This window comes from Cydia strobilella, chromosome 7 (genome assembly GCF_947568885.1).
Source record: "Cydia strobilella chromosome 7, ilCydStro3.1, whole genome shotgun sequence".
NCBI classification, from domain to species: Eukaryota; Metazoa; Arthropoda; class Insecta; order Lepidoptera; family Tortricidae; genus Cydia; species Cydia strobilella.
Genome location: NC_086047.1, coordinates 26,544 through 43,280, shown reverse-complemented (window position 1 = coordinate 43,280; position 16,737 = coordinate 26,544). Strand labels below are relative to the sequence as shown.

Genomic DNA, 16,737 nt, shown 5'->3' with positions numbered 1-16,737 from the left:
ACTACTTGGTTTGTCACTTAAGTTAATTTTCCATACATCCCGATCTGTGATATAGTCCTTAACTCTATAATATGCCCTTGCAATCAGTGCTCGTTTTACAACGGTTTTAAATTTTGCATCCGTGAGCTCACACATTTCTAAAGGAATTTTGTTGTAGAACTTTGTACAATTTCCCACGAAGGTCTTTTTTGTTTTTACAAGTCTATAGGAAGAAACTTTCAGTTTACCCCAATTTCTGGTAACCTTTGGTTTATCAGCGTTTGTTGGAAAATTGTACAAATTTCTCCTTACATACATTATTACCTCAAAGATATACAGGGACGGCAGCGTTAAAATGTTTTCTGTGAAGGTCGCAGTTCTAACCTAATCTAACCCACTTTTCTAGTAGCTAATATCTTCCATTTTACACCTATAATACTCTCATATAATATATAATAATATCCCCAACAAATACGTTAGAACACCGCAATGTGACTGCTAATAATCATCGAATGAAATGCACGCACACGATTCCGCTCCGCCTGCAACCCTGCCGATTTTTCAAATCAAACGCAACCCATCTTATTATATCAGATTACCATTTGTTTAATATGCATGCCAAGTAACTGCCAACCAATTTTTAAATCTTGCTGACCAAATAATAATTTTGCAGCTCAACTATTTATTAAGCAGATGGATATTGGTTATAATGTTGACCGTTTGTGATTTATTTGCTGAACAAGAGTTGCAGCTCGATTTTTATTTATTGCCGGCAACATATTTGTATGCTGCCCAAAGATTGAATGGCTTTTTTTTTGCAGATCAGTTTTAAAAATGGCTGATCATTTAATTACTTCCCAAAATTTTATAGTTTTAGAGAAAAGTCATATTTTATGAATTCGGATTTTATTTTTTCCCGGCTGAACCACTGGGAATTTGTAAATAAAACTTGGCACAGGCTATAGAAAAAAAACTCAGCTCATAATCATTAAAGGGCATTTTTTCTCCCTCTATCCTGCTACGGCCTTTGTCTAAAACTAAAATAATTAATATTGGTATAGTTACTATTATGAAATGAATAGGTAAATGTAATGAATCGCATCGCAGGGCACACGGGCGGACTGCATGATCCAGCTGGCAGGCTTCACCGCCGCCGCAGCAGGGGAGGTGAAGTCGCGACCGCACGCCTTCAAGGTCTACCACACCGGCACCGCCTTCTACTTCGCGTGCGACAGCGCCGACGCCACCCGCGCCTGGCTCGACCTCATCACCCGCGCCACGCACGACCAGCCCGCGCCCGTGAGTGTTGCTCCCTGCAGGGCTACCACACCGGCACCGCCTTCTACTTCGCGTGCGACAGCGCCGACGCCACCCGCGCCTGGCTCGACCTCATCACCCGCGCCACGCACGACCAGCCCGCGCCCGTGAGTGTTGCTCCCTGCAGGGCTACCACACCGGCACCGCCTTCTACTTCGCGTGCGACAGCGCCGACGCCACCCGCGCCTGGCTCGACCTCATCACCCGCGCCACGCACGACCAGCCCGCGCCCGTGAGTGTTGCTCCCTGCAGGGCTACCACACCGGCACCGCCTTCTACTTCGCGTGCGACAGCGCCGACGCCACCCGCGCCTGGCTCGACCTCATCACCCGCGCCACGCACGACCAGCCCGCGCCCGTGAGTGTTGCTCCCTGCAGGGCTACCACATCTGCCTAGTCTTTTAGCGACGCCCATGAGTGCTCCGTGCATCACATGGCGACCCTGCCTCATTGTGCAGTACTCTTCTCACTCATTCTAATCGAGACGGATCGGCTATTATAATCAGTTTGTATGATAATGACATAACTTTCTTCTCTTTCCACAACCAATGCACCTCACCTCAACCATATGGAATGACACATGAAGACCGATGAGTTATTTCGCGTGATAAATAAGCTGTAAAAGTTATTATTAGGCCCTCTTTTTTCCACTGTTTCTAAGAAACCCCAATGTTAACAGACCATTCGTGTTACAGTTATCAGCGGACCTACTGAAGCAGTACTCCGAGACGGACTACTCCACGGACTCGGACATCGAGGCCGAGAGGCCGAGAGATCGCGAACGCGACAACAAGGACAAGGAGAAGGACAAGTCGAAGTTCGGCTCGCTTAAGAAACTGACACATCGCATGCATAGGTAATAGAATATGTGTATGCCAAATTATTTTATAAAAAATAGCTACAAATATGATAAGCCTTACCCGAACGCGCCTCACAATAAAGCTCCTATAAGCCTTCAATCATTATGCGGTTTTCCTTGAATTGTTCTAAGAATTAAAACTCTCCGACTTATGTGGTATGTGGTAAGTAGGCTTCGGTGTTCTGTATTGGTGTCTGGTGTCGGTTGCAGGAGCGAGTCGACGGAGACGGTGGGCGCGGCGAGTCTCGACCGCAAGTATCTGCGCTTCTTCTCAAGGAACAAGAACAAAGACGACAAAAAGGTACGCACCATGCTTTTGTCCTCCAGGAAACCTACAAAACGACTACAATTATCCTTTTTAAATAATTAACGAATGAGTGAAATTATTTTATCCAGTAAATATTTCCATATGAGGTTAAAACATTTAAAACGAATTACATGATAATATATGATTAAATTAAATTAAGACGTACATTTCATAGGTATTTAGAAATAGAAATATTTCATTTCTTATTTAACAGCTTAAGTACACACGTATTTACAAACATAATGGTCGGGGAGCCCAAGAGGGGATTTTTGGAGTCACTCGAGCGCGTCAGATTAAAATATGGGGGATACCTTGCATCCTGTTGAGTACCTCCACTAAGTATGCGTCCTTGACACCGACCGAGCAGGGAGTCGAGAACAGCCCGTCAGAATAGTACAAAAAATCGCCACCTTAAAATACTCGAGCGCGTCAGATTAAGATATGGTGGATTAATTACTTGTTAAATAGTGCCCATTTCAATAATTTGACGATTTTAGCGATCCGTAAGCGAGTGGCAGGGTCACAAAGTTTCCAAAAAAAATCGCGACCTTACTCGAGCGCGTTTGATTTTTATTTTATTTTGAAGGGAATAATGCAAGAATAACTAAATAAAAAAAATCTGCCGATTTGAGCAAGCAGAAATGTCAAATATCGTTTATGAAGTTTTAGAGCACCCAGTTCTTTTTCCTTTAAACTCCTTCGCTATATCTGACTCCTATTTGTAAATTAAGCTCTTTTATAGATTTTATCTAGGTTAAGTATAATTTATGGGTGTAAAATTTTATTGTTGTTTATATTTTTAGTTGTTGCATTTTTTTTTTCCTTTCTTTCTCTCTCACACTGTTCCCATATAGCCCTCCGTTGTCGTTATTCTAATAATACGCTTTTAACAAAATAATTAAACAATGTTATTAACAGGGGAGCCCAAGATGCTAAATTTGAAGTAACCCGTGCTTATAAATTCGTCGTTAACCAACATTTAATTAGAAATCTTCAATCTGTGACATCTCATAATCATAATCATAATCATAATATCGTTTATTGCACCATGGTAAAAAGTTGTTACAAAAAAATACAGAGTATATAAGTATCACATGGACCCCAGAAGGGTGTTGCAAACATTTTCTTAAGCTAAGTATTAATAAGTTTACTTACGTACTAACTTTGGAACATTAACAAGCCTTATAATAGCGGTATATCAAAATTATATTAATTACTTATGAAAAATATCATCTAGGAATTCTGTGGCTGAGTAGTATGCTTTTTCTGCAAGGAATGATTTCAACTTTTTTTCGTATGTCGCGTCTCTTTCCTCTGCTTTTATATGGTTTGGGATGTGATTATAATATTTTACTGCTGCATAATGAGGGCTTTTCCGATATATTTCTAGATTTGGGACAGGTTGCTCAAGCTTATATTTTAGTCTTTTGTTTGGTAGCTCTCTGAATAAGTTAATATTTTTCCTTACATACATGCCCAATTCAAAAATATATATAGATGGTAGAGTAAGTATGCCAAGTTTAATAAAATGAGGTTTGCAACTATCCCTATTTCGAATTCCCATTAATACACGAATGCATTTTTTTTGCATCACAAATAAGTCGTGTGCATCAGTACTGTTACCCCATGTTAAGATCCCATATCGTAACCATGAATTTGCAAAGGCGTAGTAGGCAGTTAGAGCTGTTGTTAAATTTGTGGTTTTGCGAAGCGTAAAAAGTCCATATAGAAACTGGGATATCTTAGTTTTAGTGCATGTTATGTGTGTTTTAAAATTAATATTGTTATCAAGGGTAATACCTAAGAGTTTGAAATTATCTACTTCCTCAATATCTGTTCTGTTAAGTGACAGTTTTAATTGTAATGGTGTTCTTTGATATGGATAAAATTGCATTAATTTTGTTTTATTTGAGTTTATTGTGAGATTATGGTCGCGCATCCACTGGTTAATATTATTTAAGGTATGAGCGAGCTTTACGTTGTAGTTTTCATTTCTATTAAAACTAAAAAGGAGGGAGACGTCATCTGCAAATAATGTACATTTGGCATCAATTTCTTTCGGTAGGTCATTAGCATATAGCAGAAATAAAAGACAGCCTAAAACACTGCCCTGTGGGATTGAGCCTTTTGTTTCTGTAATGTCAGACCGAACTGTTTCTAATTCATGACTGGATGGATTTAGGTAGTCTATCTGAACAAGCTGCGTTCGGTTTTCCAGGTAAGATTTGAACCAGTTATAAGCTATGCCTCTAATTCCTGACCCGTATAGCTTATTTAGCATAATCTCATGAGAAACTTTATCATATGCTTTTGTAAGATCTAAGAGTAATCCGACGGCCAGGCGTTTGTTATTTATGGTTTCCATGATTTCTTGTGTGTAGTTGGTTAGGGCAAGGGCAGTTGAACGATTTTTTCTAAAGCCATATTGTCTGTCGTCCAGTACCTCATTTTTTTCCAGAAAATTGTAGACACGGTTGCACATACATTTTTCGAATATTTTAGAAAGGGTGGGTAAGAGAGCTATGGGCCGATAGTTGTTAGTGTCCAGAGTACTACCTTTTTTATGTATAGGTTTTATAATTGATATTTTAAGTTGCTGTGGGAACACCCCTTCATTAAAAGACTGATTAATTAATATACACAGTGGTGTTGCAAGTTCGGTGGCACACAATCTGATTAATGTTGAAGGGATATCGTCAATTCCTGTGCTATGTGTGTTTTTAAGTCCGCGTATAAGTTTAAAAACCTCAAGCTCTGAGACAGGATACAAGAACATAGATGTAGTAACTGGAGTGCGAACTGGACGACCACGTGGGGCGACTTGAGGATTGTCGTCGTGAGTATCTTGACTATGGTAAACTGAAGCAAAGAAATTATTGAAGGTATTTGCTATGAGGTTAGGGTTATCTGTTGTAATATTTTGTGACTTGACCGTAATTTTTAGGTTTTTCTTCACTTTTACATTATTTTTTAAGTTATTTATAATTTTCCACATTGTAGCCGTTTTATTGACTGATTTTTGCATTTCATGTATGTAGTTTAATCTTTTTGATTTTAGTACCGTCTTTTTCAAAATGCTTGTGTATTGCTTGTAATGTGTTTTAAGAATGGAGCTATTTGATTTACAAGCATGTATTTTTAATAATCTTTTATTTTTACAAGATATTTTAAGTCCTCGGGTAAGCCATGTTTTTTTTTGTTTTCTTTTAACAGTTAGGCGTGTAATGGGGATTGTATCGTTTAATATTTTGCTTAAAATTTCGGCTAAAGTATTGTAGTTATCATTTATATTATTACAGGTAAGTACTTGGGTCCAGTTGATTTTTGAGAGTTCATTTTTAAACGACAATTGGTTTTCCAGATTATGGATTCTTTTATGTGTTATATAAGATTTATTAGGTCTGTTTATGTCCTTGTACGATTGAATCTGAAATTTGCAAATAATGCTTGTGTGATCGGATAGCCCGTAGTCTTTGATTAAAGTATCGTACGAATTATTGTTAGTAAAAACCAGATCGATACAAGTGGCAGAGTTCAATGTTGTTCGCGTTGGTTCTTTGATTATTTCTAGCAGATTAAGAGTCAGCATAAGATCAGAAAGCCGGCGAGAATATTTAGATTTTTGTTGCATATTAATGTTGAAATCACCCCCTATCACAATATTTTTATTCTGTTCTTTGTGTTTAATATTTTCTAATATGGTTTCCATACAGTTAAAAAATATTTCAATATTTCTATTAGGTCTATAGATGCATAAAAGTATAGTGTTTAGCTTGGGTAATTCAATACAACAGCATTCGAATACAAATTCAGTCGATAATTTGTTAATGTCATTCCTTACAACGTATTCTATTCCATTTCGAACCAAAATGCAAGTTCCTCCTCCACTATGTTCGCTTCGGCTAAAATCTGTGGCTACCTCATATTCCGGTATATCAACTAGATCAAGTTGTAATGACTTCATCCAGGTTTCCGTTAAGCAAAGCGCATCAAAGCAATGATCTTCTAAAAAACTCTCTAAAATGTGTGTTTTATTATTGAGGCTCTGCATGTTTTGAAATAAGACAGAAAAGTTTTTGTTAGTGACGAAAATTATTCCTACTGTTGTCATTTATCAACTGAGAGCTCTCAGGGATAGAGTGCGACGATGCACTCGTGTGGGCATTGTTAGATTGCTGAGTTATCCGTGAGCTTTTGGTGCAGTCGGCAGAGCTTGTGTTCATCAGAGAGAGGGGGCTGAGGCTTCGAACAGATGCACAGTGTTGTCCATGTTCGATTATCGGAGGTGGTAAGTATTCGCAACCATTTATAAATACTCTGTCTTGCTTTACTATCGGGTGCAGACCGCGCTTACGCGCGTCTCTGATGGTATCCCTGAGTGCTTGTCTTTTTTTCAGTTCCTGTGTGTTCAAAAAATCTGAGATTGCGAGGCCTGTGTTCTTAAAAATATGTTTGTTATGTAAAATGTAGTTTTTCATACGTTTACTTATTAGTTCTATCTGAACAGGCCGTCGGTATCCACGCTTTCCTATTCTTTTCAAGTCCTCAATAAATGCATTGATATCTGTGCTCAAGAATTCACGAAACACATTGGTTACACGCTGTATAAGTACGTGCCAATTTTCCTCTGGGTACTCATCCAAACCGTAAAGTACTATTGTTTTATTTAGGCAACTTTCATCAGTAGTTTTTCGTTCTTTTTCTTCAACCTTGTTTTTAAGTTCATTTAACTCGGTCCGAAATTTCAAATTTTCATATTCTAATTTTTTTATCAGTTCGCTCGTTGCATTAATGCTCTGTTGCAGTCGTCTTTGTTCCAGGGTCAACGTAGATGTGTTATGAGATATGTCTTGTTTGAGATCGTTTATTTTTGAAGTAAACTCTGCTACGAGTGTCTGCTTAATGTTGTTCGTTATAGATTCTATTAAAGTTTCCCTCATTGCTTCAAATTCCATTTTAATCAGGTGGCTAAATCTATCAAAGGTTATGTTATCTGCGTTACTCGCCTCTGCTGCACGCTGCTGTGAGGTTTTAGCCTGGCGGGGTGCTGAGGGTGTGGAGAAAGTGGGTGTATTGTCTGTGTCTGTATCGCCGCCCACCACATTCAAAATGTCCGTGTCGCTGGTCTTATTAGCGTCATCTAATTCTCGTTCCATTAGTCTCAGACCCGCCGGGGACGCAGGGGTATTATCATCCCGCCGGCGCGGGCGTCGTGTGGTCTGAACACAGGTAGGGCATATCCATTCTTTTTTTAACCGTGGCTGATTTTCTCGAAACATTGCCGACGTTATGTTAACGCATGAATAGTGGTAGCACAATTTGCATGTTGTGCAAAAGAGGCGCTCATTTCTGTCTACTTTTAAATCACACCCTGGACAATTAAACATTTTGAATATTTGTAGGTGTCGGTTGGTCTTCATAGAGTTGTAACCAATCGCTTGCACTGGTTAAAAGTTCAACAAAGTTCAACACAATTCGCGGAAATTCCTAGTTTTCTAAGAACTAGCTTCGGCGTATTTAAACTCCAAAATCTCTTGAACCCCTTGGTCGATTTTGATCTACTTAGCGACATTCTGCTCAATTTTTTAGGTACAAAAAAAGATTACAAATAAAATAAATACATACGACAGGAATTTTTAAAATTATCTTGAAAAATTTTTTTTTTTCTAATTAGAATAAGAGACTGCTCCACATTATTGTCAGATTAAGGGTTTACATAACTGAGACATCAATCTGAGCCTGTCTGTATAATAATCTGACACGCTCGAGTATTTCAAGATGGCGGTTTTTTTTTGCAACTTTGTGTTTCTGCCATTTGTTTACTGCTCGCTGAAATTGTCAGATTATTGAAAAAGACACTTTTGTAGGGTCCATTTAACAACCCCTTTGACTATCTGACGCGCTCGAGTAAATTATTTTTTTCCAAATTTTCTACCCTTCCGTAAGACCACCCTGCCTATGTAAACCGGCAGATTAACATACCCTTGTTATCAGAAACATGTTGCGCGACTGACACTACCAATATCTGACGCGCTCGAGTAACTCCACATGGTGGTTTTTTTTTTGCATTAAAAAAAATCTGTAGACGCTTTCCTGCTCGCTAAAAAAGAAAATATTATATAACATTTTTTTCTTCCCATCGTCTAATCTTTAGATTCCAATAGGTCTCTACAACGCTCGAGCACATTCAGCATCGTCGCCTCCCCAGCTTGCAGCTATAAACAAGCTAAGCTAAAGCATTTGCCACTACAAGATAATTGTACCTACTGAGAAATGTAAAAAGTAACATTATAAGGCAACAAGGTGACCAGTTAACAATATGCAGTTTACATGCGTACGTTACAAAACGCCTGACTGCTGAAAAATAATATGTAATCAGAATCAAGGGCTTTATTATTTACTAAAACCAGATTGCGTCACGTGTAAATCTTAAAAATTATCTCCGACGTTTAGAGCGACATTGCTTTATGGTTCAGGAGAATGGCCTCTCCCTGTGTTAAAATCAAAACTGGGCAAATTCAAATAAACATGTGTTTTTGTTAATCAATAAAGAGCAAGCAGTCCCTGGTGCCGGTGCCGACGGAGCACTACCGCAGCTACCGGCGGCCGTCACAGTCGCAGGCCGAGTCCTCGCCGGCCTCCCCGGCCTCCGCGGCCTCTTCGGCCTCCGCGGCCTCCCCGGCCTCGCAGCCCCCGCAGGTGCCGCTGCTGCAGGCTCCGCCCGCGCCGCCGAGGAAGCCGCATAATTATATGCACGCTTCTAATCCGAATTTGCTGGGTAGGTAATCCACCACCTCATACGTAAAATGACTGCTACAGAAAGAGGGACTTTTGAGCCCTTTCACGTATACGGGTTTAACGTACGCTGCTGGCCGACTCCATTGTCACGTGAAAATCGTGCAATAAACTATTTAGACGCAAGGTTGGCCTTCATTAATTAATGTTTATTTATCGCCGTACTGCGTCATCGACAGCGATGATGAAGATTATATGTACTGGGTAGGTATATTATATGCACATTATATGTATATTTTTATTGTGTTTTTTTTATACACAGCCTTTTATCGCTGTCTGTAAAGTCGGTTTTTTTATTCCGTAGACTAAAATGACATCTCATGTGTTGCTAGTTTTTTACGTCTACAACACACAACACATCTCATGTGTTGCTAGTTTTTTACGTCTTATAAAATAATGATGTGCTACAACCGGTACTAACCGAAAATAAACTACCTATTGGGAGGTACTTATATTTGTTGATAAAGACGAGAAAAAACGCACTGAGTAACAATTATTTTTTTTAATACAGTTGCTCATAAAGTGCTACTTTACGTAGCTGTTTAGCGTGCGGAAAGTTGGTTTTCGCGAACTAGTGCTTTTTACTTTTTCAAATTTTTTTTTAATTTATACTTGTTCCAATTCATGACTACTTATTGATGAGTGTTAATATTAGTTTCCTTTAAACGTCGTAATCAACATAAAAACCTACTGTTAATGTAAGAATATGAAAAATATACATATTTTATAATTTAATTACTTACCTCATCATCATTATAACACGTTTATTTCTTAATATTGAATATTGAAAAACCGTTCTTAATAAGTTGTCTGAATGGAACGGAATAGCTATGGAAGGTAGAGGTAGGAATAGCTGCCGAAACGCCTGTCAAAGAAGAGGTGTTTTTTCTTACTTTTACTACCTACTAAGAGGCGTTTTAAGTTTCCAAAGTTTTTATTTCTTGTTTTTTTTTCGCAACTGTATTAAAAAACGTCGTTCGATACACGTGCGGAAATGTGATTCTTCACTCATCCCGAGTCTTTCTTAGTTATCTCGGTACTCCTGAAGTAATGACATACTTTCCGCACTAGCATCGAAATGTACTCACAAACCGAAATCAAAGATGAGCACTGTTTGGTTTAAGCTGGTCACATTATTTCTACGTTTGACATTTATGATTGTCATTGTCATTTTAGTCTACGGAATAAAAATAAACAGTTTAGCTAGTTTGTAAGAAACTCGGCAAGAAGACACAGAAAACCGCCTATAGAAGCCTAATATTGGCCATTTTGTTCGCGACGGAAATCACCAACCTCTGAGGTGCGGGGCGGGTGCGGGGCGGGTGCTCACGGCGTTGTGATTGGTCGTTCCAAACGACACGTGTATGCGTAGGGATGGGACATGTTCATTACAGGCAGTGGTACGTAACAGTTGTACCGTAATTTATTGTGGTAAAATTGTTATCAATAAAGTCTACAGAAACAATACTAATATTAAAACAATATAATAATTCATTAAGTAGGTACTTTATAAATGTACCAAAAAAAATTACTTAGCATATTAATGATATGAGATTCTAAACGTAAAGTACCCAATAAGGTTTCGTGGTGAAATATACATTCATGACATTTAATACACAGTATGTACTTCGTAAAAGCGTTAAAAAAATAAGGTGCTTCTGAGTAACTCCCGTAGGTACTTTTTAGTATTTGTTGTTATAGCGGCAACGGAAAATACATCATCTGTGAAAATTTCAACTGTCTTACTATCACGGTTCATGACATACAGCCTGGTGGCAGACGGACAGACAGTGGAGTCTTAGTAATAGGGTACCGTTTTTTACCCTTTGGGTACGGAACCCTAAAAACTAAACTGCGTAGGTATGTGGTAGGTATCCACCTACTAAGATAAACTACCAACTAAATAAAACTACAGATTCTACATATTAATAATTATCAATAAAAAATAATCCCAGTTTTCTAATATATTTTTTAAAATGGTACAATACGGTTCGAACGAAAGCACGAAGTTTCCGCAACTGACGAAAGCATCACCGTCACATCACTAGTCGTTAATGAGAAACATTGCATTTTCATGTTGACGAAAAGGGACGGGCATACTTCGTTGCTGCTCAGTACAACCGTATTGACCAGTATAAAATGAACCCCGCGGACAAGAAACAATTTTCAACAAAATAATGAATTTTACAATTAACTGGAATGTTATTCCATCTGTTTTGTATTTGGAAGTCTTAGATGACTTGCCACACCATTTTACACTGCAATATAAATTATTAGCGAACGAATTCAATTATTTACGATTTATTTTCGTGTCGTATTCTTGGGCGCAACTGATCGGAGCGGCGCGCGAGCAATCTTATATAAGACCTATACACCATACGGGCGGTGACCGCGAGTCGTCCTATAAGTTCGGTCTATAGGGGGTGGTCTGTGTAAAAAAGTGAAACGTATTGTTTTCGTCCCCCATGCAGAGTTCGGCAACAACGACATCGTGGCGTCCCGCATCTTCATCCCGCGGCCCGCGCCCGCCTCCTTCTCCGGCTTCGTTACTCTCGAGGAGTTCATGCTGCAGAAGCAGGAGGAGGACCGTCGCGAGCTGTACACCAACCGCGTGCTGCTGGGCGTGGAGGCGGGCTCGCTGCGAAGGCGGCTCGACCGGGTCGTGCCCGACGTGCTGTACGGCACCTCCCGGGTCGAGCCCGAGCACAGGTGACTACGACAGGGTGCTGCCGGGCGTGGAGGCGGGCTCGCTGCGGAGGCGGCTCGACCGGGTCGTGCCCGACGTGCTGTACGGCACCTCCCGGGTCGAGCCCGAGCACAGGTGACTACGACAGGGTGCTGCCGGGCGTGGAGGCGGGCTCGCTGCGGAGGCGGCTCGACCGGGTCGTGCCCGACGTGTTGTACGGCACCTCCCGGGTCGAGCCCGAGCACAGGTGACTACGACAGGGTGCTGCCGGGCGTGGAGGCGGGCTCGCTGCGGAGGCGGCTCGACCGGGTCGTGCCCGACGTGCTGTACGGCACCTCCCGGGTCGAGCCCGAGCACAGGTGACTACGACAGGGTGCTGCCGGGCGTGGAGGCGGGCTCGCTGCGGAGGCGGCTCGACCGGGTCGTGCCCGACGTGTTGTACGGCACCTCCCGGGTCGAGCCCGAGCACAGGTGACTACGACAGGGTGCTGCCGGGCGTGGAGGCGGGCTCGCTGCGTCGCTGTTGGATTATTTATAGTCATAGTAAATATCCCTGCGATGTAGAGGGCTCTATGTCACTTCAGACTCGCGTCAATACCTTCGAATGTGCTCGTTTACTTCAAATATGTTGATCGGATATACCTACCACTTTCGAACATTACACAGCCCGGAGCCTCCCGCGGCCGCGTCGCGCACGCTCCCGCCGCACGGCGCGCACGTCGCGCACGGCGCACACGGCACGCACGGCGCGCACGGCGTGCACTCGGCGCACGTGCAGGCGCGCTCGCTGCCGCGCACGCCGCCGCCACGCGTGGCCGCGCGCCCCGCCCGCGACCTCAAGCCCATCTCCGTCAAGGGCAAGGATGGGTGAGACTACCGATCCTTATTTATCGCAGCTCACTAAAAAGCCTGAGGCCCGCCCGGCAACCGGCAATCGAATCCAAGGACGATGCTTTACATTTGTCAATACGCAGGCATTCATTTGTACGAAAGCGACTGATATGACCCGCCAACTCAGGACAAAACTAGGCCTTGTTGGAATTAATCCGATTTCTTACTTCATGGAAAAAATACTATTCTAGACTATGTGATATCAAATGATATTTCGTACATAAGTTCCAAGAACTGCCGATAAAATACCGACGTTTTTTTATTACCCATTATAACATATGACGATTTTTTTTTATTACTATTTTATTGACCACTTTAGCAAGCGAATGTGACACGGTATTTATGTTAGTGTCGTTCCAGATATGAGAAGATAGTGTACACAGGGGAGAAGCCGATCGGAGCCGAGCGCATGCGTCGGCCGTCGCCGCCGTCCGACCACGCCTGCGCCGGCACTCCCGGCCCCGGCCCCGGCCCCGGCCCCAGCCCCAGCCCCAGGCACGATAAGGTAACACATTGCGTTTTCACTAATCTACTTAGGTACTTGCGGCTCGATAAGCACTGAGCTTTTTTTTTCAGAGCGATTATTTCCGAAAATATTATGTTTATCAGAAATAGTTCTTGAAGACCCATATTAGTTTTTAAACAGCCATCCGACGACACCCTACACCGCAGGGTTCAAGAGAAAAATAATTTCACCCCCGCTTTACGTTTTAAGAAACGTAGAGGGGAGGGGATTAGATTCTAGAACATTTTTTTTTACATTCTCTGTCGGCACAAATTTTATTACTCATAAGAATATTACAATTCACTTACATGAGTTAACATACTTATACTAAGAATTAATTTTACATATGTATATCCATGCCAAATTGCAGCTTTGTAGCTCTAACGTCTAACGACCACCGAGCAAAGCCGCGGACGGACATACGGATAGACAGACGGACATGGCGATGGCGAAACTATAAGGGTCGCTAGTTGACTACGGAACCCTAAAGTACGCTAGAATTTAACTCTGGGGGCTGAATGTAGTGGGTTAAAAAGAAAACGTTGCTGAATGAATTACTTCAAACGGGAAACTTTTGTGGCCTACTGAACAAATGTTGGATAGAACGGAGACGTTGTTGTTGATGTGTTGTATGTAGTGGTATTGTGGTGTGCGTGTTGTAACGTGTTGTAACGTGTGTCCGGTGGCATGTGGCAGGGCCCGAGCGGCGCGCGGCGCGTGGCTCCGCTGCAGCACTCCCCCGCGTCCGCGCCCCACACACCGGACAGGTAACATAACACTATTTGTGAATACTATATTTATTATGATTATTTTCATATTTAGTATTAACTTACCATTGTAGTGTTAACATACATTTTGCTACATAAGTGGGAGGGAGGGAATGTGCGAGATATAATAAATGTTTCCAACACACTTGCTCAAAACGACGTTTTTATTCCACCGATTTTTGGCTCATAATCCTAGATATTAAACACGCGTGCTTTTTTAGTATATTATAACACTCGTGGTTTTTCATTATATTATCCGACTGAGTTAATTAAGAAGGTAACTGATTGGTACTATGCATGGAAAGGGAGCCCTCTGGTCGGACACCGGCGCGCGGCCCGGCCGGGGCGAGCGAGGGCCGGCAGCATGACAGATGCTACACACAATAATAATTGTTTTAACTATTCAAATTTGATTAATATGGAAGTTTTTTTTTGTGTGCAAGTGTGTTGAAAAACGTATGAAACGTGTGGGCATTGGTAATTACACACATCGGCTTTCTTACTGCGCGCTCGCTTACAGCTCGCGTGCACAATATCGCCTCGTTTGTAGTAACCACCTTAGCAGACTTGTATCACGATGTAGTATTGTTACTGCATAGTGCGCCGGCGTCGAGCGCGGGGGCGGGGGCGGGCGCGGGGGCGGGCGCGGGCGCGGGCGTGTCGCGGCTGCGGCTCATGTTCGGGCGCAGCGCGTCGAGGGACACCTCGAGACAGGTAACACTAACAGCTCCTGCCCACTGACGTCCAGTTTTTTGCAGGATTCCATTTTAGTAGTATACGAGCTAATATAGCAACGTTCACGCGAGCGTCCTGTTTGCGGGATACTGCACTCATACTACAGAAAACTGGATCCTGCAGAAAACCGTACCCGCAAAAAACTGAACGTCGGGGGGAAAGCGGCCTAAGGATTAGGATACCGTGCAGTTTATAAGTAGTTTTTTTTTAATAATATTTTTTATACGAACGGCCCAGGAGAGAAAAAGCTGTTTCGAACTGATCTGATGGCCGTATCCAGTTCGCGAGCTTTGACTTCTGGTCCACGGAAAGGAACCGATACGGCCCCCGGCCACGGCCATCGAATCGGCAAGTTCCCGTCGCAATGAAAGAAATGCATATGTACTTATATCTCTCCTCGGTAAACTATGTTTATAAGCATGTGTGATCGCAGGAGTCGTCGTCGTCAGCGGGCACGCCGCCGGCGGGCTCGGGCGCGGGGTCGGGGGCGGGGGCGGGGGTGGGTGAGACGGGGGCGGGGACGGGGGCGGGGACGCGCACGGAGTGGGCGTGGCGCACGCACCACTACCCGCACCTGCAGTGCCCGCCCACGTTCGTGCCGGAGACGTACTCGCTGGCCGCGGCCGCGCGCCGCCCGCGCCCGCACCCCCCGCCCTCCTGATGAGCGCCGCCCGCTCCCTCACCCTCTCCCTCTCCCGCTCCCGCCCGAGCGCCTGCACGCGCGGTCGCGGTGCACCTCGCGGACGGAGGACGTGACGACGATGTTGGCCGAAGCTCCGCTCGCGCGCATCGGCCGCGACGCGGACGCCGAGCTCCGTGCTTTGGTTAAAACGAATGCGTGGCGGTTGGCGTCATCGTCGAACGTGCCCTCCGCGGCCCTCCGGTTACATTGCAAATATCATTTTTCTTTCCTCGTATTCGAAATGAAAAGTAGAGCGTTTAACTCGAGTGAAGGGCATAGTTTTGACCCTCTGTTAACGATCTACTAGATATAGCGCGACTAATAGAAATAGAAAGCCTTCTTTAATCCTTAGCGCCCCTTGCGGCGTTAAGCGGTTAAATTGTACCGGGCACCGTGGTACCTCCAGGTTTAACCGATTTATAAACCCCGGGGTAGTGAACGGTGCGAGTGGTCCTTAAATCCACAGTGGCAACATACTTCACATAATACTTAAAACAAAAACGCATCTCCTCAGTATTACGGTTCAAAATCAAATGACTAGAATGGAATTTCAAACGTTTGAAAAATTAAACGCACAATCTATAACTGATAATTATTTGCGACACACTTTAACGCCTTAATGAAAGAGTTGTGTTTAATATTTATAAGGTACCTACTTGTCAGTTTCTATTTCTACTCTTTGTGAAGCTCCCAAAACCGGTTCCTGACCTGAGTTCCCATTGGAGCAGGCATGTTGTTATCTGCGACAGAGTTCAATGCTCTAACATCGTTGATTGTCCTTTTATGTATATTTTGATGACACCTGAAAAAAAAAAAACAATAAAAAACCTAAATCTTATGTGACGACCGAAACAATTATTATGTAACTATTAAAACAAAAAGTATACTGCATGTGTTTCTCTCAATACGAGTATATACCTACATATACAATATACATTATTTATAATCATGTCTTTAGGTAAATAACACAATAGATTTACGGAAAACTTATGACGAATAAATTTTAAAATAATCATGAAGGCACGAACGAATCTTTAAAGCATAAAATTATGAAGTACATATATCGAAAAAAATCCTTGTCACACTTCTGCATACTATACCTACTCGAGTAGATAGAACACGAATTAATAAACTAGACTCCGTGAGATATAATATAATGGTAAATGAATGTGATGATGATGACGATGACGCTCGTGTGTTAGCTATGTGAAATAT

General features: G+C 42.5%; 1 protein-coding gene across 1 annotated transcript in view; it reads left to right on the top strand.

Moving 5' to 3' along the window:
• LOC134742756 (uncharacterized) overlaps positions 1–15,501 on the top strand; it is a 45,875-nt gene extending 30,374 nt beyond the window's left edge. The window contains 10 exon segments of the mRNA XM_063675944.1: positions 1,087–1,653; positions 1,991–2,151; positions 2,365–2,455; positions 9,014–9,239; positions 11,728–12,301; positions 12,609–12,809; positions 13,194–13,338; positions 14,035–14,105; positions 14,705–14,819; positions 15,274–15,501. Of these exon segments, the coding sequence (XP_063532014.1) occupies positions 1,087–1,653; positions 1,991–2,151; positions 2,365–2,455; positions 9,014–9,239; positions 11,728–12,301; positions 12,609–12,809; positions 13,194–13,338; positions 14,035–14,105; positions 14,705–14,819; positions 15,274–15,501 (2,379 nt within the window).
• Positions 15,502–16,737: the final 1,236 nt, after the last annotated feature.